General features: G+C 45.2%; 1 protein-coding gene across 6 annotated transcripts in view; it reads right to left on the bottom strand.

The window, feature by feature from the left end:
* NLRC5 (NLR family CARD domain containing 5) overlaps window positions 1-26,824 on the bottom strand; it is a 144,950-nt gene that overhangs the window by 30,362 nt on the left and 87,764 nt on the right. For 5 of the 6 annotated variants that reach the window (XM_044269918.1, XM_044269922.1, XM_044269923.1 and 2 more), the window contains 12 exons: window positions 19,049-19,132; window positions 17,975-18,061; window positions 15,520-15,576; window positions 13,275-13,310; window positions 12,903-12,986; window positions 11,595-11,678; window positions 10,324-10,407; window positions 8,332-8,415; window positions 5,447-5,536; window positions 4,699-4,782; window positions 3,940-4,023; window positions 460-543 (listed from right to left, as the gene is read on the bottom strand). In XM_044269918.1, coding sequence (XP_044125853.1) covers window positions 460-543; window positions 3,940-4,023; window positions 4,699-4,782; window positions 5,447-5,536; window positions 8,332-8,415; window positions 10,324-10,407; window positions 11,595-11,678; window positions 12,903-12,986; window positions 13,275-13,310; window positions 15,520-15,576; window positions 17,975-18,061; window positions 19,049-19,132 — 942 coding nt within the window. The remainder of the gene's footprint in view (window positions 1-459; window positions 544-3,939; window positions 4,024-4,698; window positions 4,783-5,446; window positions 5,537-8,331; window positions 8,416-10,323; window positions 10,408-11,594; window positions 11,679-12,902; window positions 12,987-13,274; window positions 13,311-15,519; window positions 15,577-17,974; window positions 18,062-19,048; window positions 19,133-26,824) is intronic. The other variant, XM_044269920.1, reaches the window with a different exon arrangement.

Raw genomic sequence — 26,824 nt, 5'->3', positions numbered from 1 at the left:
TATTGCTAACGCACTCTTGCACACTTTGAGATCATTTGGCCAGCCATATCTTAATTCTGTACCCCTCAGCAGATTTATTTTAAGGGCCCAGGGAGCAGTGAGTATAAGCGCTAGAGACTGACTGGGGGTGAGAGAAAGCCTCAGTCAGTCTGTAGCTGTAGGAATGATGCTGTCTGCGCGTGGAGTCAAAAGAAGACCCATGCGTCCATCCAGGTCTTGCGCCGGACAGAGAACAGGCAGCCAGGAAGCCGGACTGTCCAGCCTAAAGCTGGGCATCTGGACACCCTAGTGTTAGTGGATTCAAGGCAAAAGTATATGCATGCAAGCAAAAGTGCCCCATAGAGCTCTGCTAACTAGGATGAACACTTATGGGTGTCATACCTGTATGGGTGTTAAAGGGAAAAAATAAAGTGTGGCTTAGGAGCCATGGTCAGCTGTAAATAATGGACTGGAACTTACTTAATTTTCTTCAAGTTCTTCAAATTTGGCAAAAGTGCAGCAAGTCTTTCAATACCGATATCAGCAATGCTATTGCAGCCCAAACTGCAAAATAAAAAGACTGTCAGTGGCATCTGCCAATATCAAGTGCGTTTATCAGACATCACATACGGTATATCTAAAATTAAAAGAATATACAGCACCTAATGCAGAATTATTTGTCTCCATGATTACAGACCATAAACAAAACCTGTGTAGTCTGTTTCTGCAGTCACACTCACTCTTATGCTTCATCTACTTCAACCACCGGCCGCTGTGGTGATGTCAGTGAGGTCAACATGACACTTCATTGCTGGAGCGGCTTCCACAAAGAACATTAGTGGAGAAGCACTGGGAGATCTGAAGGCTGAGTAGAATGTATTCTTTTATTTTGAATATTTTGAAGGAAATGTAATTGTTTAAAAAATATGGGTCTAAAAAAAAACTTAAAGGGTCACCCCAAAGCTGGTCCCAAAAACAGCTGATAATGCTGGAGGAATTCGCAGCCAGACAGGCATTTCCCCTGCATGTAGCATTAATGGTGGCCATTCAGATGACTGGTCCACCATTTAATACAAGGATTGCTTGAGTCTCTCCTTTTTAGCTAATAGAGGGGGGAAACACCCTTCTCTGAAATTTATATGCCCTATTAGCGCCAGGTGTCATCATGAGACAATTCCTTTACAGATGGGCTTTAAAGATAATCTGTCTTCAGGACCAACCCTATTAAACCAGGCACAATGCTTGAGTCTACCACAGCGTGGGATCAAACCCCTTGGAACACCAGAGCTCCACTGACCTGCAACTCTTGTCACAGTCCCCATCCCCTTAAATAACAGTGCCCCTGGCTCTGTGATCTCATAAAATCAGTGCTGTAGTTATGTTGGCAGCCCGTGCCCACCACTCTCCGACTACTCTGGGCGTGCATGGGTGCCACTTCAATTACCTTGCTGCTGCTGCTGTGTTTTCCAGTGGCCCGGACCTGCTGGCCCTCCTCTTACCTACAGCAGTGGCCCCGGCTGACGGTGTTCTGTGCCCCAATCTTCAGCTACAGACCACAGCCTGTGATTGTCTGCTGAATCTCCACTGCCGAACCGTAGAGCATGCGTCTTCCCCAGCTCTTAAAGTGCAAGAGCATGCACCCCAATCTACTGCAGCCAATGGATGGTAGCCCTGGGGTACTTAAAGGGGTTGTCTCATCATGGACAATGGGGGCATACTACTAGGATATGCCCCCATTGTCTTATAGGTGCGTATATCGAGAACAGAGCCCCATAAGGTGGTGGCTGGAGGATTCTGGTCAAGCCACCACGGAGCCGGCTCCCCATAGAAGTGAATGGGAGCATACTACGCACATGCGCGGCCCCCGCTCCCATTCATTTCTATGGGGCCGATGGAAATAGCCGAGCCAGCACTCGGCTATGTTCGCCGGCCCCCAAAGAAAATGAATGGAGGGTGGCTGTGCATGTGCAGTGCGTCCTCCTTCACTTGCGGGGCTCCATTCTAAATATAGGTACTGGTCCCAGCCATGGGACCCGCACCTATAAGACAACGGGGGCATATCCTAGCGATATGCCCCCATTGTCCATGATGAGACAACCCCTTTAAAGGGGTTCTCCAGGAATAAAAAAATGAAAATACTTAAATATTATTTTATAATAAATTATATTTACAAATACCTTTCATTCATGATAATGGCTTGTTATGTCTAGGGAGCAATCATTGTGAGAAATAAAATGGCTGCTGCCCTATTAGTACACACAAAACCTGTCCTAATCAGACAGGAGGACAAGTTACTTTACAACACTGAGGTAAAGAGCTGCTCCATCCTCCTCCCCCTCCTCTCTACTTGTCAGGGATTATGATCCTGAATACAGATAAGAACTTTAGCTGCATGTTTGGGGAATTTAGTTCATAAAGAGACCTGAAGTACAAAGAGGACGGACAGGACAGACTGTGGTAATGTGTTGCTATGGTCAGGGGCGTAGCTAAAGGCCATCAGGACAGGTTTTGTGTGAACTGATGGGACAGCAGCCATTTTGTTTCCCCTGATGATTGCTCCCCACACAAAACGAGCCATTATAAATAATGAAAGGTATTTGAGAATATATTTATAATAAAGTAATATTTAAGTATTTTCATTTTCTTAATTCCCGGAGAACCCCTTTAAGGCACTGTCCTCTATGGGAGGGTATCTGAGCAATAGGCTAGTTTTCTACTAGTCCTGCAAAGGTGTGCTACTCTGTTTGTCTGCCCATGTACTGATTCTTGGCTGTTACCCGTACCTAACCCTACACTGCCTGACCTATGCCTGTTCATCATATTGACCCTTCATTGCCTGCTTTCACCTAGGATTACCATATCAGATTGCCTGTATGGTACCTGCCCTGACCTCAGACTGTCCCTGACTTTTTGTTCTCACCTGATTCCCCGGTGCTACTACTCACTAGTGTCTCGGGCCCCTGTAGGCCAGCTGTCAACAACACCAGGACTATTCCAAAAGGTTGAGGCCTGGAGGCTCCCCCACAATGAAGTCCAGTTCCCTCTATAGGGTTGAAAGGGTGAAAACCATGGGACCGCCAAGATAACGCCTTTAGGGTCCATTCACACGTCTGTTGTTTCTTTCCTGATCTGTTCCGTTTTTTGCGGAACAGATCTGGACCCATTCATTTTCAATGGGTCCTGAAAAAAATCGGACAGCACAATGTCCGATTCTTTTTTCAGGACCCATTTAAAATGAATGGGTCCAGATCTGGTCCAGATCTGTTCCGCAAAAAACGGAACAGATCAGGAAAGAAACAACGGACGTGTGAATGGACCCTTAGGATTAGACCAAAGTCAAACCGTTTAGTTGACACAGTGGTTCCACACCCACTGCTTGTAACAGATTTAGTTCTCCCTATCGGATCATGCGCAGTGCATTTGGCTCTTCTTCCCCAGGAGTTTAGATGACTACTGCGCATCTGCCGCTGACGTAGTCCTTTGTTGATAGAGGATAACGTCATTGGCGAATGTTCAGTAGTCACCTGTGCAGAGACAGATCAGAAGCACAGACAGATGCACTGTTCATGCACCAGTAGTGTCATTTACAGAGCAAGGAGAGATACCGGACTCTGTCAATCAAGGGAACAGGGGGTTAAGAGGAGGTGCACCGAAGGGCTCTGACCTGCTTGTCGGTGCACCGAAGACCTACTTTACATATCACCCCAAAAAATTATATATCTCAGGAACAGCACAGCAGAGACACATACATAAGATATCGTTTTTACTGATCAGAATAAACAATACCAGGCATTATTCCTGGTTTAATAGGGTTGATCCTGATGACAGATGCTCTTTTAAAAGTCATGAGAGATGTATAAGATGTACTCTCTGTACAGAAGCTCAGTGCTGAGAAAATCATTGATGATAAGAGAATGAAGAGTGCTTTATAATCGGATGTTGCAGCGTAGTCAGACTTACTCTATGCTCTCTATGGCAGTACAATGGTTGATATTTTCAGTCAAGTGAAAAACACCTTCATGGGTTATTTTGTTGTTGGCGAGCCTAAAGAAATATGACAAAAAAAGAATAGATGATGACGCCTCTAAATGACGCACAGGCTTTTGGTGAGAGGTAATTACACAGTTAGGGTATACATTACACCAATGTGATAACTGATCTCTAGGAGCAAGTCTATACATACGTCATCTTGGCACCAGGGTATGCAACAGTCATATGGCCAGATTCAGCCATATAGACTTGGCTTTCCATCCTCTTAATTTGGGTCGATCATAAAGCAATGACAAAGGATTTTTTTTTTCCAACTGGGTGTAGGGATTTCCTTGCACAGTCTGACAATATCCAATCAATGCTCATATTGTCAGACAGAAAGGACACGGCCTTAACTGGTAACACCCAGCAGGACCTTCAATGCAAACTGCTGGCAAATCATATATAACTTCTAGTAGTAATAATAGAAGAATGGCACAACATAGAGTCATAAGAATAGATGCTCTACCATTGACATATCATGGGGGATGCAAGTGGTTGCTACAACAGACATGTCAGGAGAGGGGACAGCTCCTCTTTAAAGAGTTTTTGGGGGCGATAAATAGTTAATGATGGGTTTTTTAAATATATATATATATATTTTTACGATTTTTTTACTGATTACAAAGGACAAGCATCTATTCTATCAATGGTGTATTAGAAGTGTACACTACAAGCTCACAAACTTACATTAGTTTCCGCATTGATAACATCTGTGGAAATGCTTGGCACAGAACGAGGAGAGAGTCATCATCCGCCGACATATACTGCAAACTGGTCAAAAGAGAAAACACTGTGATAAATGCCATGTTAGGTATTTCCAGCGTAAGGCCTTATGCACACGACTGTTTTTCGGGTCCGCATCCGAGTCGCAGTTTTTGCGGCTCGGATGCGGACCCATTCACTTCAATGGGGCCGCAGAAGATGCCGACAGCACTCCGTGTGCTGTCCGCATCCATTGCTCCTTTCCGAGGCCCCGACCAAAAAAATATAGCATGTCCTATTCTTGTCCGTTTTGCGGACAAGAATAGGCATTTCTACAATGGGCCGCCTGTTCTGTAAAATGCGGAAAGCACACGGGCGGCTTCCGTTTTTGCAAATCCGCCGTTTGCGGACCGCAAATAACGGCACGGTCATGTGCTTGTAGCCTAAGTCAGATAATGAGATTTCAGCATAAACATACATTGAGGCGGAGGGGGGGGGGGGGGAGAAGGGATTGGTTATGTTGAAATAAAAAATTCCTGACCCTTGTTTCCCAAACGGCAGATGTCCACAGAGAAGCAGCTGCCTGACACATCAGGTTTCGGCAGTTCTGGACTATATCAGCATGTGCATAGATTATCTAATTATCATTACTTATCTAATCTATCCAGTTTGTTGTTATATAATATGTATAATATATAAAATTATAATATGTAATATGAATATGCTTTCTTACTTCAATTCTTGAAGATCATGACACTTGGTTAATTCTGCAATAAATTGTCTTCCTTCTTCTGAAGTTGCTGAGAAGTCACAGCCACATACACTGAAAAAGATTTGTTACAGCAGTCTTTTGATGCAGCTTTAAGAGGTTGTTCAACACTTTATCTGATCAGAGGGGGTCTGACCCTTGGGACCCTTGTCGATCAGCTGTTTGAGAAGGCGCAGCGCTCCCGCAAGCAATGTGGCCTTCTCGCAGCTTACCCTAGGCCAGTGACGTCACATTCATCGGTCATGTGGCCTAGGCGCAGCTCAGCACCATTGAATGGAATGGGGCTGAGTGTAATACCAAGCACAGCCACTATACATGTATGGCGCTGTGCTTGGTTAGCTGTGAGAAGGCCGTGGTGCTGCTCATAGGCATGCCGGTGCTTTCCTACACAGCTAATAGCGGGGGTCCCGGGTGTCAGACCCCCACCGATCAGATATGCCTTTAAAGGGGTGTTCCCATCTGGTAGTGGCAGATCAGTAGGATATGCCATAAATGTTCAATAGGTGCGGGTGCAACCTCTGGGACTTGCACCTATCTCAAGAATAGGGTCCCCGACGTGAACGAAAAGCAAACCACGAATTCACTGCTATGGAACTTATTTTCGGAAATCCCATAGTGGTCAATGGAGGGGTGGCTATGCATGCGTAGTGTCCTCTTAGTTCACTACTATGGTTCTTCTGAAAATAGCTCAGCTATTTCCGGGAGTCCTATAGCAGTGAATGGAGGGGACAGTGTGCATGTGCAGTGTGCTCTTCATTCATGTTGGGGCTCTGTTCTTGAGAAAGACGCGAGTCCCATAGTTGGGACCTGCAACTATTGGACATTTACGGCATGGCCTAGTGATATGACTTAAATGTCCAGATGAAACAACCCCTTTGAATGTATTTAATATTTTATATTCATATGACATAAAGATAAACTTGATCTTCCCCATCCTATACAATTATGGATGGATGCAGATATATAAAGCTAAGTTATGTGTAGGTTGGAGCTCAATTCAGTAAGTTTTAATCCATGGATGAAGATACACTACATGACCTATTTTCTTAACTACGATAAGATAGTATTTTAGTCAGATCCAACCAGCTGTGATCCAGTAGATTCTTGAGCAAGTCATATTGTCTTTTTTAGATATAAGAAGATCCAACTCAATGGAAATAGAGTTGTACAGGAATCGACTGATGGACGCTACTGTAAGTTATGCAGAGATCTCCTTCCCTCTAAAAATATGTGAGGCTATTGATAACTGTTATACATATGGTTTGTATAACAGTATCCAAACTGTGTCAAGTTATGAAATTGTGTATGTGCAGCAGGACCTATTGGTCCCATGGCCCTCTCCTGAGGGTCATTGAAACAGAAAGAGACCAGGCCCCCTGTAAGTGCATGTACAGTGGCAGGGCAAAGAAAACTGGAGTCTGCCATGTGTGGTGGAGCAGCCTGGCCGCTAAATATCCCCTGCAGTGTCCAAGTGCAGTACCAGAGTAATGTCTTAGTGGGGAAGATGACTGCACATTGCTGTGGTGATACAACGGTGGAACCAGCCACAATTTGAAGGAACAGCCTAGGAGGAGTTTTGGCGTCACACTTGGGGTCTCAGCAGCCCCCTGGTTCATTTTGGTGCTGAGCATGTCGGTCCGTCCTCACGCACTTTCGTAGCTGATGTTCGCCTCTCCCATCAATGGCACATGGTGCTCTGCAGGTTCCACATCGCATATTCACAATGGTGCCTTTAGTCCACTCATGATACACTTTCACCACAGCAGCACCGGCCAGAAACTGCCCAGTTTCAGAAATGCACTGGCACTGTTGGCCCGAAAGCCAATAATCATCCGTTTTTGCTCTGACAAATCGGCCTTTTTATCCATGACAGCAACGAAGGATATGTGTGTAGGCAGCCTACCACACACCTTATATACCCACCGAGCCAGCTCAGCACACATGACTTCCTTCATGAGCAACATGCTGCCGTCGTCGAAAGTAGGAGGTGGTCATAATAATGTGACCCGACGGTGTATATGTGTATCCTGTGGGCTGTATATCCTACAGCAACATAGCAGTTGATTTCCACCACTGCCTCAGTGCCGGGACGTCCTCCTGTACATTTTATACAACCACTGAAATCCTAAACATTCCACTGAAAGATATGAAGGACACAGCACAGAAGACTGGACATTCTGAAGAAACCACGGAGAAGGTTTGCTCATTGATGATATCCAGTCTCTATATAGTACAGTGGTCCATAAAGAATAATCAGTCTTCTCGCGTATACAGGTGAGACTCGAAAAATTTGAATATAGTGCAAAAGTCAATTTATTTAAGTAAAGCAAATTAAAAGGAATTGCATTAATGGAGCTTAAAATTAGAATTTTGTGAAAAGGTTCAATATTCTCGGCTCAAAGTGTCGCCCTCTAGTCAGCTAATTAGTCCATATCCCCTGAGAAAAGGGGACCTGAGATAGTGACCTTTGGGGTTTCATAAGCTGTAAGCCATAATCATCCAAATTATAACAAATAAAGGCTTGAAATATCTCGCTTTGCCTGTAATGAGTCTCATGTGTTAGTTTCACCTGAAGTTTCATTACTGAAATAAATGAAATTTGCGCAATATTCTAATTTTTCGAGTTTCACCTGTATAGTACCAACCTATTGTGCAGTGTTTTACAACTGGGACGATACCACACATGTAAAATGAGAGTCAAGGGGATATGTCTCTGCCCGTAAATGAATCTAAAATTTCAGCAAAGACTGGACCAGTTTATCCTGAATGAGGATGCACAAGGCAACTGTCAGCTTCTCCCCGCAGCTCTCTGATATTACAGTCCGTCACCTTTTTTTAGTGAAACTTACTTGATGGCATTCAGTGTCCTCTTCTGTGTCAGTAAATGTGTCAGAGATTTTGCTCCCTCTTCACCAATGGCATTACTGGACAAACTGAGAAATACACAGAGGGGAGCGGTGAAAATAGTAGTAGTGAAAAGATGACATCATAACACATGCTGGAGACCACAAAGGGAGAGATTTACTTAGACTGGTGTTCTATCTGCTAGTCTTACTCTAAATCACCAGCCTCTTGTTCAGTTTTTGACTCTCCATATTTATGCAGCTATAACTTCTTATTTATTTTCTTTGATTGATATAGTGGTATACGGCCTGGTTTTATGCAAGAGATTCAGTCAGGCTCGGACTGGCCCACAGGGGTACAGGTGATCCCCCGGTGGGCCCCTAGTCTTCCACCACCTGCACAAGTGGCACATAACACAGTAGACTTACAGCACTACATACATATATTCAATGTACAGCACCTCAACCAGCCTATGTTCATATAAAAAACCTGATAACTTATTAAAGAAACTCCCCAGTTTATTATTATAGACACGATCAGAGCTGAGATGACTTCTAGGTATAGAGGAAAGCTACCACTGTCCTCTTCTCCCCAGGACCTACCTTCTCAAAGTTGCTGCAAGGACCCCCATATTCAATCATTTGATAGCATCTTGCTGCTGCGTGAGCAAGTCATATTTGAATGTATCTGTACAGTGGGCCCCCCAGTCCGACACTGGATACAGTGATCCCTCAGGATACAATGGCCTCAGGATACAATATTACATACAATGGTCTTTTCTGACCCATCGTAAGTTGAAAACAGACTCAACATACAATGTCTCAGACTCAGATCCAACCAATCAAGGTCACTTCTCTGGTAAAATACCTGTATTAGGCTCCTTTTACATCACCGTTTCTCCTTTCCGTTCTCTGGCTCCGTTGAGGAGCAGGAAAACGGAAAGGACGGATTCTGCAGATAACTGAGACCTAACTGAGCGTAACGGAGCCTAAAGACCCCATAGACTATAATAGGGTCCGTTCGCTGTCCGCTCAAAAATCTGAAAAAACTAACAAAACTGAAGTGTCTCCGTGTGCATTCCGTTTCTGTATTTCCATTCCGTTCAAAGATAAAACATGTCCTATTATTCCTCGCAAATCATGTACAAGTCAATGGGTCCGCAAAAAAAACGGAACACATACGGAATGTATTCCGCATGTCTTTCATATATGTTCCATTTTTGCGGAACCATCTATTGGAAATTTTTTGCCCAGCCCAATTTTTTCTATGTAATTACTGTATATTGTATATGACGAACGGAAATGAAACACAACGGAAAAAAATAAAAAAACGGAACAACGGATCCATGAAAAACAGAATGCAAAATACTGAAAAAGCCATACGGTCGTGTGAAAGAGGCCTAACAGTAGGATTACTGGATTTACAGTCCTGGGGTCTTTTCTAGGTTTGACTGCAGAGGGCTTACCTATCCTCCGATCAGATCACTAGGACCCCTTTGATCATACTGTAGTGCCATACTGCGACAATCAAAGGATTAATACTTGGGAGTGGAGCTACCGCCGATTCGGGCTGTAGACAAATTGCTGCTTAAAGAACCGGAGCTGTTACAGTTTATTTGTAGAGCAGGAGTATTCACTAAAGCGCTAACACAGCATACAACAAAAGACAGTGGGTGGTCCTTAAGGTGTTAATTTGAGGACGATGTGCCGATTTTATAAAAAGAAATGTGGTGTTGAACTGTGGTCCAACCTAAGGACACGATTCTGGGGTGCACCGTCCATCTACGTGTCCACTTTTAATTGCAAACAATGTTATTGTACACACAGGGCATATCATCAATAGTTGTGGACAAGAACCCACGTGATTTGAAATGCATAAATGCTTGTGGACTATATTGCCTATGTTTTATAGATATTGAAAACAACCTTTTGATTTTAATGATTGATTGGGTTGTAAAAAGTTGTACAATTTCGACACTAGGGGTTCGCAGTACTTACTCAATGTCTTTGATTGCTTTGCAGTTCTTCAGGCTTTCTGTAAGAGGAATAATGCCGATATGGGACATGTTTACAGATGCCAATCTATTATAAAAGTTAAAAAGAAAGGATTATGTCTTAATCATATAGATCAATGTCTTTGAGCGTAGGTGTTGGAGAGATGTTGGACATGCTCAAGCCACTTCCACCTGAAGAACAAATCTCATTATAATTGATTTATGAGAAGGTCCAGTGCACTGAAAAAAATCCACCAAAGAGGATGGCAACACGAGGGATGATATTGATTCAGAAAGCACATAGAAGCTACTGAAGAGCTTCAAGAATTCACAACTTTCCATAACTCTCATTTATACTCCAGAGCTGTATGCAAGTAACCGGTATGGCCACGCACAGCTTCTATGACTCTGTGTTATGGAGCTGTAGGCAATCCAAGTGCCACCATATTGTGCTTCCATATGGCATTCAATCTAGTGTACCACAAATTATATCTGAATTCAGAGGTATATCAAGATACAATGTGATTTCACTGTTACTGTGTATGTAGAGGTCATTGGGTCCCACTGCGAAAATCAGAATGGTTCCCTTTCTTAGCTGGATTATCCCACCATCATACCTAAAAATGAAGACCCAGTAATTGTAATCATCTTCCAATCTCGTCAGACAGGAGGGTAGCCCAAGATTTCTTTTAGTCTTTACTCATTATTATTGTGGAGCCCTATGGTTTATACAGGGGTGCACCACCAATGAGGCCAGGTGAGGTGATCACCTCAGGCATCACCAGGTAGGGGCAAAAGGGGGGCAGTGGAAGAGCCATGGGCATTAGGCGATTTCATTGTGGCAAAGTGGTTAGGTTAAGAAATTGGCATTGGAGGGGGTGCCGTTTCATTTTTCGCCTCAGGCAGCAGAAAGGCTAAGTGCACCCCTGGGTTTATACCAACCAAGAGGAAAAGGGATGGGGAAACCTGAGATGACCCCCCCCCCCCCCCCCCCACATCCATGCAGCCCACAGCATGGCTGAATCTCTAGTATGTGCACCCTTGCCTCCACACTTTACAGTTATATTTTGGACCCAAGCTTGATATATGTTCCACCACTGTATGTCCATGTTATAGAATCCACCATGTAGTTCTAGCAGAAGAAGAGAGAATCTTACAGCAGAGCTATAGAAACCTGAACTCTAAGAATATAATATATCCAACTCAGAGTAGTATTGACTAGTATTGACTCTAAACGATTACACCCCAGACTGGAAGTGAAGAATTATTACTCACTTGATGATCCTAAGGGTTGGAAGTGAGGTCAGTAAACTCGAAACAATCTGAACTCCTGTATCACCAAGGTTGGTTCTCGATAAACTGTGAACATGAATGGAACATTTCCGTCTGAGAAACAGCACTTTCTAAGGAAATAACAGGGGTTTGCGCTAGGAGTAAAGCATCACTATAGTAAAGTATCAGGTTTCTATAGTTTATCGACATAAAAATAAATGAAACTATTTGTCACCGAACCGGTTGTTGAGATCATTATAAGCCACACATTCTAAAAAGTATTCTGTTTCATTATTGAGGTCACTATATAAACCAGAGGTACTCAACTGGCTGATCGTGGTCCAATTCTGGACCTCAGACTCCTGCTGTCCAGACCAGAAGCAGTGTTCTCATCTTGCCCAGCCGGTATGACATACAGCAGGCAGACTGGGCAGTGAAGGTAAGCGCTAGGTGCTGCTGCAGCATTAGAAGGACATTACTCTTCTAACATGTAAGTGGCCACTGCCACCAGTTAAATAAAGTTTAGGTCAGTAGGAAGACTGAAAAGGAGGAGGTAGGGAATGCGGAGACAGAAAGAGACACAAGCATGATGGGAACAAGCTACTGTAGCAAGCAAGGACTGCCTATCAATGTTAGTGGCACATTCTTGTTTTGTCTGCGTCAATTGCTGCCACAACTATAATGAATTTTGGTCAATTTGGACATTAGGCTGGGATTAGGACAGCTTTAACAGGCAGAGGTTGGGCATGGGAGGACAGAGCTATATAATAGCACACTTTTTTTGCAGGACTAGACACGCTGGGAACCTAAAGCTCAGGCACTTTCCTATAGGGAAAGGCACCCTGTATACCCCAGGGAATGCTAACAATGGTTGGGGACAGATTAGCTCATGTATAATAGCCTGGCTTTAAGTGCCGGGAAAAGAGTGTACGCTCTAATGGAGCAAACACCAGTAAGCAGTTGAGGAAGGCTATGAGCAGCCTACATCATGGAGGAGAAGGGCAAGAGTAAATTCTGGGGTGGCTGTGCCTGGCGGAAGTGAGGAGATGCTATTGGGCATGGACCGCTGGCATCACAGAAGTTCTGCCTCCAGTGCACTTGCAGGAGCCAAATCTGGCAGAATAAAAATTCATATACACACTACTCCTGAGGATAAAATCTCCACAAAAAGTATGTTTGTTCTGCTTTCCCCAACCCCTACCTAGTGCAGTTTAGCATGCTCAAAGCTGCTGACAGACTGTCTTTAGTAAATCTTGTCTTTGGGTAAAATATGTCTTTCTCAGACTTTTTCATTATGAAGAGTTAGCTCACCTTAGCTCAGTAAGACTTGTAATGTGTTTAATCACAGGATCTAGAGATTTCATGTTATCAATATCTAGTCTGCATTCATTTAACCTGAAACATAGACAACATTTATGACAAAAAATTAAATTGATAATATGATTTATGCCCAATATGGTATACACTTCCACATGTATTTTTAGCTTGCGGTCTGGGATCTAAAAAGATAGCTCTTCATATAATTTAATTTTAATTTTAGTAGAAATGCAAGAAGGGTCTTCATTAGATTTCTCAGTTAACTGTTTCCTTTGTTGCTCTGGATCCATGTTCAAGGACTATATGCTTTAAGTCTTTATCATGTAAAGAAGAAAGTACTGCCTTAATAAAGCCAGTTCTTTTTACCTTAATAACTTCAGAGCCTGAAAACCTGCAGCAACGCTGAAATCCAAACATAAAAAGTTAAACAAATACGTGCCTATTTTTCCAGACATAACTACAAATCACAAAGTTGTTTTTCAGTGACTCTTTCTAGTGCTGCGGAAATTAGCTAAAGTGTAGCTCCTAACAACTTTCCATAAATCCATGGCACAAGCAAAGATCAGAAACTTTGTAATATGTCTAGAGAAAAATGCCTCTTTCTCCACTTACCAGGTTTCTTCTCTCCTCTGCCCCGCCTCCTGAACTGATCTGTCACTTTAAATTCACTGTAAACTCTGTCTAACGAGAAGAGACTACTACTGTATTGAGCTTCACTGATAGATCAGGTTAAAGTTGCCAATTGAGGTCTATTCAGAGGAGGAAGAAGCTGGAAGAAACTGAAAAGTGCTAGAGACACAAACAGGAAGGTTGCCAGGACCTGCTGGTCAGTGGTCTGCCATCCATAGATATTCATTTCTAACCACTGGATATGTGCAAGTGCCATACATGTCTGACAGGCGTGGGTTTTAGACAAAGCGTGGCCCTGGGAAAAATGTTAAGTGGGGCCCCAAAAGAAATATTGCACAAACAACACATTCACACATAGCCTCCCTGCACTGATTGCAGATTACACATGGTTTTTACACGCAGATTCTCGTGCAGAGAAACTGCCGTGTAATACAGTACCAGCAAGGTGTATAAGATTATCTTTAGGATAGGTCATCAATATCAGATCGGCTGGAGTCCTTCTCCCGGGACACCTGGCGATCAACTGTTGGGAGGTCAGTGATGTCACTGTATATCAGTCACATGGCTTAGTTGCAGTTCAGTCCCATTCAAGTGAAAGGAGATGAGCTGCAATACCAAGCATCGCTTCTGTGTAATGTACGGCGCTGGGCTTGGTGAACTATAAAGAGACCGCAGTGCTCACCGGAGCTCTGGTCAACGCCGTGGCATCTTCAAACAGCTGATTAGCAGGGGTGTCAGGAGTCGGATCTCCACTGATCTGATACTGATTACCTATCCTGAGGATAGACCATCCATATCAAACTCCCAGGTAAACCTTTTAACTGAAAAAAACAAGAAGCAGGTTTCCCCCACACAGTAGTTTCCCCCACACTGCCCCCACACAGTAGTTTCCCCCACACTGCCCCTACACAGTAGTTTCCCCTACATTGCCCCATATAGTAATTTGCCCCCACATAGTAATCCCTCCCATAATAATTTGCCCCCCCCCAGTAATCCCACCATAATATTTTTCCTCCACATAGTAATTTGCCCCCATACTTCAATTTTCCCCCAATGTACTGTCTCTTCACATGTCCTCCTGTGTGTGTCCCCCATGTCCCCCAAAGTTGGTACATAAAAAAAAAAAAAAAAAAAGCTAAATACTCACCTATGTCCAGGCGCGCACATTTCACTGTGCTGTGTCCCAACACAGGCGCGCAATGACGTCATCATGCACGCCTGCGCCAGGATTTCATTACCGCATAGACTTCAGGCTTACTAGGCCTGAAGCCTATGGCGCTGAATGGCGGTAGGGCAGGGAACCATGCTCTTCTGTGCCCCGCCGCAGTATGTGGCCGGCGTTGGGTGACGGGGGCCATTTGGTGACGGGGGCCCAGGGCAATTGCCCAGTTTGCACACCCCTGCCGCCGGCCCTGGGTGGGACCCGCTCCGATCTCAAGAACGGGGCTCTGTCATGCGCTGACAGTAATGGAGAGGAGGCTGTTTCTGCACAGAACTGTCCACTTACTGCTATAGGACTTCTGAAAATAGCTAAACATGCCTACTATTATTTATGCATGTGCAACAGCAATGAGTGGAGAGGCTTGGCTTCTTTTTCATTACTAGCGGCATGTGACTGGGCCCTGTTCTTGGGATAGGAGTGGGTTCCAGAGGATTAACCCATACCTATCTAACAAAGGCTTCAGCTGCTTTCACTCCTGACCAGATTTATAAAGGCCATATCTCCCGATCTAGAGGAACTAATGCTGGTATCCTCGTCTTGTTTTAAAGCTTAGATAGTCAGCTTTCAAACAAGACCACAGCCTGAGATATAAAGAGTTAAAGTAGTCCTCCCTCCACCCTGCTGGCCAAGCTCTCCGCTCAGGCTAAACTGCTAGGTCCTTTTCTCAAAGCTCGAGCAGAGCTTGGGCAAAATTGTTAGGTAGTTAATGGGGTCCACTGTCATAGGCATCTTCAAGTTAACCTGCTGAGAGATTTTTACCTTTGGTCTTGACTGTCCACATCATTCATTTCTATAGTCAACTTGTTCTGAAATACTCTAAAATGACAATATTTATTATTCATTGGTGGATGTGAACTGCGATAATCCTGCTCACACAGTCATATTTATTCAACATATGCATACTGTATAATATTGCCACATTCTCAGTGTTAAAAGTGAACATCACGCCAGCATAGGTTGCTTTTAGACTAGAAAATATGTTCCATACCCTCTGAAATCTACACTAGTAGGCCCAAAGTTGCAAAATAATTGGCCCCAAGGAGAAAAGCACAGATCCAAAAGAACAATACTTGCATCACAGCAAAAATAGACCTTTTTATATGTTCTGGAGTCAATTCGTGGTTATGTGACTCTCCAACCCCTAAATCTCTCCTGATGACTCACAGAAGGGAGAGACATTTAATGCTATTAGTGTTAAAGGGCCCTGATTAGTGCTTTGGGTGTGATGGCACCTTTTAGATTAGTTTTACTGGGGCATAATAAAAGGTCTAAAAATCATATTGTGCATCCTGCTGTTAACTGGTAAGCATGGCAATGATGCCAAATGATTACCAAATCCCTGAACTTAATTTATGTTTTAATTCTTAAAGGAGTCAGCTGGGCTTTTAATATTGATGTCCTACCCTCAGGATTGGCGGGGGTCTAGCTCCCGGCAGCTCCGCTGATCAGCTGTTTGAGGAGACCGTGGCATTCTCCAGAGCTCCAATGAGCACCACGGTCTCCTCACAGTTTGCCAAGCACAGTGCTGTACATTGTATAGTGGCTGTGCTTGGTATCGCTGCTCAGCCCTATTCACTTGAATGGGGCTGAGCTGTGCCTAGGACATGTGACCAACCGATGTACCTTGATATTACTGGCCTAGTGCCGTGGCCCAGGCCCGTCGCTAACAGACAGGCAAAACAAGCAATTGCTTGGGGCCCCGAGCTGGCCCGGGGCCCCAAGCCCCGGTGCTTGTTTTGCTTCCTTTAAGGCTGCAGCCGCCTGAGCGCTCTATAGAGAGCCTCAGGCGGCTGCAGCACTCCTGGTTACCACGGCGGGCGGCGGCGAGCTGAGTCTGCCCGGAGAGAGAGAGGACAGACTCGGGGCACTTCAGGAACCTAAAGCTCGTGTATTGTTTCCACGGGAAAGCTTATAGTGATGCACAAGAACGTCCTAGTAGCCGGTTGTAAATTGAGCTGAGGTTTCACATGTAACCATTCCACAATGGGAAAAAAAAAATTTTTGGGGCGATACAAGGAATGACGCGAGATGAAAGCTACAATATTTTATAAAGCGCTGTAGTGGAGCGGCCAGACGAGTCCGTGACGAATCTGCCGAGGTGAAATCGCGCTCGCCCCGCCCACGTGATCCCCCTGCAAACGAGGAGAGCAGAGAGAGGTGCTGCTGCAGCGGGAGGTCAGTGACTACCGGGGTGCAGAGGAGGCCGCCACATGTGTGTATCCCCATGTGCAATGCTGTGTCCTACCGCCTAGAAGGCAGCATGAGGCTTGTCTGGGGGGGGGGGGGGGGGGCCTCCATGTCTATTTTGCTTGGGGCCCCCAAATTCCCTCAAACGGCCCTGCCGTGGCCTCTTCATAGATCGTCAGGGGTCCCAGGTATGGGAAACCCACCTATCTGATATTGATGACCTATCCTGAGGATTAGTCATCAATATGATATTCCTGGATTTAAAACCATGAGATCTCATTATTAGAAGACAGATTTTTTTTTTCCTTTTCATTATCGCCGCTCATGACCAACTAGAGATTTCAGACATTTTCCAAAATACTATTTATTTTGGACAGGACTAAAAATAATATACTCTGTTAAATATTTGATATATAATAATTTAAACATTTCATGCGTAATTAATACTAATTAATACTGTATTTATAATATATCTCTAGTTAGTTAATGTAGCTCCTCTTCAGGACGTAGCTGTGTTTAAAGCATAACTTTTGCTATGTCATAGTGACATTTCAGAAGTTATGATTGGTGGGGACATTCTCCTGAAACCTCCACCAAAATGCTGGACCCCGTCGTCTCATCTCAGCGCTCAGTGCTCTCTATTACGTTACAAATATTCTGTACCTAGTTGGGTTCTCTACTTGACAAGTCAATCATGCCAAACAGTTCTGCGTCCCATCAATGGAAGTCAGAGGCCATAGATTGTATGTCATTTTAATTTATGACAGTGTTGTCCAAGACGACATCCTTCACAGACCATTTCCTTTGAATGTGATTTCCTTTGAATGTTGAATAATGCCCTTTTAGGGATTACATCACTTTCCTGGTAAGGTTCCACGTTTAATGCGGTTCAGATTCAACATCGCTGGTTATGGACAGTCAGGTGAATGTCATAAACTATGAATTCACATTTTAGAAAGCCTATCTCTCAAGTCAATTTTAGGTTCCCCTACGGCAGTTTATTTCAACATCTGATTTTCACTTTTACCTGATACATTGAACTCTTGTAGAAATGTGCACGAAATGATGAAGGGCCGACATCATATGTTCTCCACCCACCCACGGCTCATCAATACTGAAACACAAAAAGCAACAAAATAATTAGCTAAAGGTGCTATCAGTGATGCTGAAATATCACTAGGTATGGGGACTTGCTTGACTTTTTTTTTTTTTGGAAAAGTCATTTGGGTACATCTATACACACTTTTTTTGGCTAACTTTACATCCCCTATTACTTGACTTAATTTGTGACAAAAGTTTGTGCCAATTTGCGTCACAATTTTGACACATATTGGCACACTTTATGCCTTGCTCCTCTTGCCGAAGAAGGCAGAAAAAGTCTAAAACACATAATAAACGTAGTGCGAAGAATGTACCCTAGTTTTTAAAATGAATGGGCTTGTGCAGTGGGTAAATATTGATGACCTATCCTCAGGATAGGTGACGATTATCACTTAGGCGGGAGTCTGACTCGCGGCACCCCACCAATCAGCTGTTTGAAGCGTTAGCGTCACTAGTGCTGCTTCTGCCTCAAAGTTACCCGTGGGTCATCTCACGTGTAGGGGGGGCGCAGTATAATTACAACTGGTTGACTCATATTGTAATCACACTGCTCCGCCTCTGCGAGTGAGACGACGCACAGGTAACTGTGAAGTGGAGGCAGCGCTTGCACGAGCCCCACTACTGCTTCAAACAGCTGATCAGTGGGATGTCGGGATTCAGACCCCTGCCGATCTGATATTGGTGACCTATCCTGAGGATTGGTCATCATTATTTATCTTACGTGTAGAAGGGGTGCAGTGAAATTACAACTGGTCGTCTCATTCAAGTGAATGTATTGTAATCACACTGCGCCACCTCTGTGAGTAAGACGACGCACAGGTAACTGTGAAGTGGAAGCGGCGCTCGCATGAGCGCCACTACTGCTTCAAGTTGCTGATCGTCGGGGTGCTAGGATTCAGACTCCCGCCGATCTGATATGGGTACCTATCCTGAGGATCATTATTTACCCACTGCACAACCCCTTTAAGAATTCTAGCACATTTCATTTACTTAATCTTACCTTAAGGTAAAATAATGAGGTTTTCTAGACTGAACCATAAAAAGCTCTTTCGTTGCTTCCAAAGATATGTTGTTCTTCTTTAACCTGCATGCATACATTTTAATTAGAATTAAATACAGAAAATTTAAAATTTGGTATGGAAGTCATTAGTCTTTAGTAAAGGTATCCTGAAGTCCCAGTCATGGTTTCCAACACCTAAAACCATCTTCAACCTCCAAACCCCTGTGTCCTCATTCACCTCTACCTCTAGTCCTATGTAAACTGTCAGAAGTGGCCCTAACAAGTAACAATTAGTGTTGAGCACGAATATTCGAATAGCAAATTTTTATCGCCAATATCGCCACTTCGAGAATTCGCGAATATTTAGAATATAGTGCTATATATTCGTTATATCGAATATTCTGCATTTTTTTTCCATCTGAACACATAATTCCTCTCTGCTTCTTGCTTGTGGGCCAATGAGAAGGAAGCCATGTCAAGTTCACAACAATACTTAGTGCACCAATCAGTAATCTGTAGTCAGACCTGCGAAAATGTGAAGTGTAAAAAAATATTCCAATCACTGCCAATTAGTGCAATCACGAATATATTGGAGCACTTGACTCTGTCTGCATATAAAGCTATTCTAATGTTCTGCCGTGCCAACCATTTTCTCCAGTCTCAGGAAACTTCTAGCAGCTATTGCTGATTTATCGCATTCAATAAAATAATCTCGAAATTTGCGAATATATAACGAATACTCTACAAGCTATTCGTGAAATATCGCAAATTTTAATATAGCCCCTGCCGCTCATCACTAGTAACAATGAGGTCCCATAAAAATCCTAGTGAGACCCCACTCTGCCTCAGTTACCAACTGCAATTATACTTCATGGTTCTCTCTTCCCCCCACCCCACCATATCCCTTACTCCATTGACAATAACAAAGTGATCAGTTACACCTGACCTATGTGGCTTCTTCAGCAATGACGCTACCCCCTAGCCAACCAATTGCGGTACCCATATTTTTGTATTGCTGCCAGGCAGGTCCTTATTATAAAGGTATTCTAAAGATGTCAGCTAGTTTATCTTTGGCTATGTGGGAGCCACCTTCTCAACTATTAAGCTGCAGACTATGTAATGTGTAGCTGAAAAACAACCCAAAACCTGATAATTATGACATATATTTACACTGGACCCAAAAGACTCTCCAGCCCCATATCTGCCTCTAAAACCTGAAACACAACCTTATCATTTATCATGTAAATAAAGTTAATACAAGGCACTTACTAATGTACTGTGATTGTCTATATTGCCTCCTTTGCTGGCTTGAACGCTATAGGAAAAAGCACCGACCTATGCCGTGGTCTCAGCCAGCAGAGAGGCCGGCGCCTTTTTTAATAGTGTGCAAACACGGCCACCACTGCTGGGTTGTAGGGTGGTCGTAACCATGGAAACGAGCAGTGTATAATGTGATGGAAAAATGAATGAAGCCAACAAAGGAGGCAATATGGACAATCACAATACATTAACAAGTGCATGGTATTTAACTTCCTCCGCATGATAAATGACCCCTTTAAAGGGATTCTGTCATCTCGTTTAAGCCTATAGAGCTGCGGACATGCACAGCTAGATCGCCGCTAGCATGTCCGCAATATACATGTCCCATAGCACTGTGTGCTTTTATTGTGTTTAAAAATTGATTTTATAGATATGTAAATGACCCTGGTAAGGAGCCCAAGGGGCTGTACTAACCTTTTTGGTGCCCAGCCACGCCCCCCTGTGAAGGAGCCCAGCACCGCCTGCGTCCTCCGAATCTCCTCCTTGCTCACAGTTAGATTGCCGTAATCTCGCGATGTGCGAGCTCGCGCATGCTCTGTGACGGTATAGTGTTCCTTCCTTGTGCTGGCATCAGCCTCAGGGAAGGAACTGCACATGCACGAGCTTGCGCATTGCAAGATTACGGCAATCTAACTGTGAGCAAGGAGGAGATTCGGAGGATGCAGGCGGTGCTGGGCTCCTTCACAGGGGGCATGGTTGGGCACCAGGAAGATTAGTACAGCCCCTTGGGCTCCTTACCAGGGTCATTTACATATCTATAAAATCCATTTTTAAACACAATAAAAGCACACAGCGCTATGGGACAGGTATATTGCGGACATGCTAGCGGCGATCTAGCCGTGCATGTCCGCAGCTCTATAAGGTAAAACGAGGTGATAGAATCCCTTTAAGCCAGGGCAAAAATTTTGTTTGCTGTCTTAACAGGGGCTGTGGAGTCAGAGACAGTTTTAGGTGGAGTTGGAAAAAATGTAGCGTCTCCAACTTTGCAAAATAAAAATGTTAATTGCGTTCATAAGATTTAATAAAATTTTGAAATTTGAATCATATAAATATATGTTATGTCAATTTAAAGCCCCCATTTATTAAAAAAGCGACTGAGATCAGATTTGAGGTCATCAATGTAGGAGGATCTGACTGGTTGAATACTAATTCTGAGAACAAACTCAAAGACTTTTTCAAAATATTAAAGGGAATCTATCAGAAGTTTTGACCATGCTAAACTGCTGACAGTGCTAGGTAGGGCTGGGGAGAGCAGTGCAAACATACCTTTTGTGAAGGTTTTATTCAGGAGTAGTGTGAATATGAGCTTTTATTCTCCCAGGTTCAGCAAGTGGGACTGGAAGTGGAGCTTTACTGTCAGGCCTGCATTGACCTGCTTCATAGTCCCTCCTCTCTGCATACAACAGGGCACCACTACAGCTGTCACTCAAAGCAAAGGGGAGGGGCTGTGAAGCAATTCATGCAGACTGCAGAGAGATCTTCATGGTGAAGCTCCGCCTCCTAGACACTTGCTTAGAGATGAGCGAACCTCTGTTTTAAGTTCGGCGTCTAAAGTTCGGGTTTGGATTAGCGGAGAATCCCGATCTGGAACCGGATATGGATTCCGACTTCCGTTGTGGTCCGTGGTAGCGGAATCAATAATGGCCGATTATTGATTCCGCTACCACGGACCACAACGGAAGTCGGAATCCATATCCGGTTCCAGATCGGGATTCTCCGCTAATCCAAACCCGAACTTTAGACGCCGAACTTAAAACAGAAGTTCGCTCATCTCTACACTTGCTAGATGTTTGTACTGCTCTACCCAGCACCCTACCTACTGCTCTCAGCGGTCAAAACTGCCAACACTGTCCTTTAAAATGCATGACAGTGTTTTGTTTGGGTTCTTTGCTGTTGTTCCTAATGTTGTGCATATATTTATTAAATGGGTTTTCTGGGATTTTTTTTTATTGATAACTTATCCTATGGATATCAGTACCTGATTGGTGGGAGTCTAACAACCGGGACCCTCTGCTGATCAGCAGCTTGAGAATGCACTGGTGCTTGTGTAACGGTCAGCAGAGGAAGAGACCGTAGAGCAGGACTCAAGTACAGTGCAGCAGACAAGGAGGCTGAAGTAGAAACCGGCTTTATTAAAAGAGAACTCTAACTGCCGGAGAAGCAGATTTACAATATGAACAGCTTGAGAATTCACAATAAAGATAATGGAAATTTGCATAAAGAACACAAATGAATCACAACCACAAGTACAGACAATAGCAGGCTACTCTCTTCTAGGTAGTCCTATCTGTCCCCGCTACCCGGGGTGCACCTCTACGGTGCACTAAACTAAATCCTATTCCACTATGTCCTAGCTCAGGTTAGCATCAGTGCACTCACAGTTCGGTGTCCGGCACATGCAGGCAGATACAGTCTGGGTCCCGTTCTGGTTGCTTGCTTGCTTGCTTGCTTCAGCGTGGCTCAGCTCTGGCCTCTCTTTGTAGTCTCTGTAACTCTGGTTAGAGATAATCAGCAGCTCTGGACGTGTAATCAGGCAGGGCCTGGAATTCACTCACAGTTCCTCTGGTAAGTGCCTCACACTACAGCAGACAGCACACAGATACTGTGTCACAGCAGGCAGGGAGAAATCGCTCTAATCTTCCCTGTGGATCTCCCTCTCAGTGCACAGCGTCCTTCTTCCTGTGTCCTCAGACACCTTCAGCCCAGGCTCTCTGCTCTGCCCGGGAAAAACACTTAACTCCTTGTCCTCTGGAAACAACTCCTCTCACTGTCCTACTCAGCCACAGTGGCCTCTGGTGGCTGGAGGGAAACATGACAGTCTGCTATATATATATGTGTTGGAAATGTTGCTGGATGATCAGGGCTGCCTCTTACATGCCTCCCCACTTAAAGGTGGCCGTCCTCGGCCTTGCTATATAGTCCATAGAAATAATGGTTAATGTAACTTTTTATACAGCAGTACAACATTGTCCACAATACATACAGGTGGACCAAATGAACTCATCAGCAGCGTACCTGTTTGGTGGAACCCCTGCAGTAAGCCTACTGGATCTCCGGAGGTCCTGGCTATCTGTTACGACCTGACTCTCTCCACTAGGAACTGCCAGTCTGGATTCATCCACCACAATAGGAGGTTCGGGTGTGTCCGAGGGCCGATATCTATTACGGGCTGGCAATGGTTCTGTGATAGTGCCTTCATCACCTGTAACCTGGGAGGCTTCTTCAGTGTTGGGAGCAGTCCACCAGTCTTCACCATAATCTCCATCAGAGATAACAAGTTCTGAGTATGGGGCAGGAGGAGGTGTCCTCTGAACAGGTGCGGGATCTTTGGACCGGCATGGCCGTAACATATTCCTATGTAGAGTCCGTGAAGCAAATTCCTCATTCTCAACCTGCACTTCGTAGACCGGACCATTAGGGTACACTCTCTTGATCACTTTATACGGCTGTACTTCCCAACGCTCACTCAACTTGCCTCTGGGACGTTTCTCTCGTACCAGTACCCGAGCCCCAGGCTGCAATGGAACCTCCTGAACTGGAGGACGGTCTGTATGAGCTCTCTCCTGTAACCGCTGACCTGCCAACCGGCGAATGGTCTGGAGACGCCGACGGTGTTCTTTCACCCATGAGGTGGTTGATCGCTCTATTAGGTCTTCTGGCTGTTCTAGGTTTAATTCCACGATCTCTCGACCAGCCCTACCGAACAGTAACATGTATGGGGTGTAACCGGTGGTGGTGTGGACACGATTATTGTAAGCCCAGACTAATTCTGGCAGGTAGTCAGGCCAGTGTGCCCTCTTGTCTTCCTCTAGCGTCCTCAGCATTTGCAGCAATGTGCGGTTAAAGCGCTCACAGGCTCCGTTTCCTTGGGGATGATAAGGAGTTGTCCTGGATTTTTCAATGCCGTACAGTCGATGTAGCTCTTCCATCACTTTTCCTTGAAAGCACGCCCCTTGATCTGAATGGATCCGCTTTGGACACCCATAGACCCGAATGAAGTCTTGACAAATGGCTCGTGCAGCGGACTCGGCCGTCTGGTCCCGAGTTGGGGTGACTACTGCAAACTTGGAGAAGTGGTCGATCATGACCAGGCAATACTGTGGACCTCTTGACGATTGTCCCACAAGAAGATAGTCTATCATCAACACTTCCAGCGGTTCTGTGGTCTGGATGGACTGTAGGGGTGCTCTCTGTTCTGTACTCTTCGTGAGTTCACACACTCGACACTGTCGGCAAACTTCTTCAACTGTGGCCTCCAGTCGCGGACAATACACATAACGCTGCAGCCACTGGTATGTCTTGACTGGCCCGAAGTGAGCTCCAAACTCATGAGCCTCTTTGGCTATCTCCCGTGCCATTCTTCTGGGTATCACTACCTGCCACCTCGCCTCTAGGTCGGCAGGCTGTTGCCACTTGCGGAACAAAACAGCTCCATGCACTTCCAGTCTGTCCCATTGATGTAGAATGGACTTCATCTCGGCATCCAGATCAGTCCTTTCTTCTTTGTTGGGTTTCCTGCACTGGGTTACCCAGCTTTTCATTTGCTGCAGTCCAATGTCTTCATCTTGCAATCTGCCCCATTCTTCATTAGTTCTCCCCAATGCTTTGGGTAGCTTACGGGCCTCCCCACTTGTCTGGGCCGCGACCAGTGGCGTAACTACCGGGGAAGCAGGGGAAGCAGCTGCTTCGGGGCCCGGGCTGCCAAGGGGGCCCGGCGCCCCAAGCAGCGTGTGTGACAGTTTATTTTCAAGTTAGATAAATATCGTGTTCAGGGCCCCTTCACAGCCGCTAGAGTGATCTAATTTTACTGTCTGCTAAAAGTCTCCTGGTCTGGGATTCGAACCCACAACCTCCAATCTATAAGTGAATCAGTGGCAAAGCATTTACCCTCACAGCCATAAAGGCTGCATTACAACTGACTGTAAAAAAAAAAAAAATACATCTATACACATGACAGCTGCCCAAACACACCTAGCACTGCTATATCTGTATATGACAGCTGTCCCTGCACATTCAGCTCTGCTACATCTCTATATATGAACAGCTGCCATGTGTATAGATGTACACTTAGCCAGCTATAACAGTAGAAGTCTCATATTTTTTCACTCAGCCTCAAGGCAGCTCTTATGGTCTAGTGGATAGCTGCTCTGCCTCTGAAGCAGAAGGTCCTGGGTTCGAATCCCAGCAGACTCTTTTCTGAAATACAAGCACTGACTCCATATAAGGGCATACAGGGCGGGACAGAATACAAGGCGGGACACAGGAAGAGGCTGCATCGCATCGCTGACATGGAGGTAAGTAGAAGTGTTTATTATTATTTTTTTAATACCCGACTGTTACTGCCATGGGGGAGCGGAAGGCACCTGATACTGGCACATGGGGGGAGGGGGGTTGGCACCTGATACTGGCACCTGGGGGGGGGGGGTTGGCACCTGATACTGGCACATGGGAGTGGGGTTGGCACCTGATACTGGCATGGGGGGGGAGGGAGAGAGGCACCTGATACTGGCATTGGGGGGGGGGGGGAGGGAGAGAGGCACTTGATACTGGCACTTTTTTTGTGGTGGTGGTGGGGGGGGGGGAGATGGCACTATGATACTGGGACATAGGGGGGGGGGGGGGGAGGCACCTGATACTGGCACCTGGAGGGGAGAGGGGGGGTTGGCACTTGATACTGGCACATGGGGGGGGGGGGCACCTGATACTGGCACATAGGGAGGGGGGAGGGAGAGAGGCACTTGATATTGGCACTTTTTAGTGGGGGGGGGGAGATGGCACTATGATACTGGGACATGGGGAGGAGAGAGGCACTTGATACTGGCACATGGGGGGTGGGAAGGAGAGAGGCACTTGATACTGGCACATGGGGGGAGATGGCACTATGATACTGGGACATGTGGGGGGGGAGAGGCACTTGATACTGGCACATGATAGGGGCACTTACTGGCACATTATTGGGGGGCATTATGGGGGACACTAGGCCGGCAGCCTATCAGAGGCCGGACACTGAGCGGCATCTACTGGGGCACTATATATGGGGCATTTTATACTGGTACATTTTGGGGGGGCACTAGCAGGAAGGGGGGAGAGGAGCACTATGGGGGAAGTTACTGGGGGCACTATATAGGGGTATTTTATACTGGCACATTTTTTGGGGCACTATGGGGACATTAGCTCAACTGGGGGCATTACAAGGGGGTATTTTTTGCACTGTCACATTATAAGGAGAATTATTACTACTGGGGGGGGGGGGGGCATTATGGTGGGTTTTATTACTGCCCCATGGTATGACCCCCTAGTAGCGGCACCAGCCTCTCCCTGCTCTGCTATCCCTCTGCCCCTTCTCCAAATCCTTATTATAAAATCTTTCTCATTAGGATAAAACACAACATCAGCTCCGCCGAGCCCCCGGCCAAAGTGTGGAAGTGGCGTCCGAGATCCCCAAGGACCAAGCCA

Source organism: Bufo gargarizans, chromosome 10 (assembly GCF_014858855.1).
Source record: "Bufo gargarizans isolate SCDJY-AF-19 chromosome 10, ASM1485885v1, whole genome shotgun sequence".
In the NCBI taxonomy this organism is placed as follows: domain Eukaryota; kingdom Metazoa; phylum Chordata; class Amphibia; order Anura; family Bufonidae; genus Bufo; species Bufo gargarizans.
Note: the sequence above shows the minus strand (reverse complement) of the source record. Positions and strands in the feature narration are given on the sequence as shown.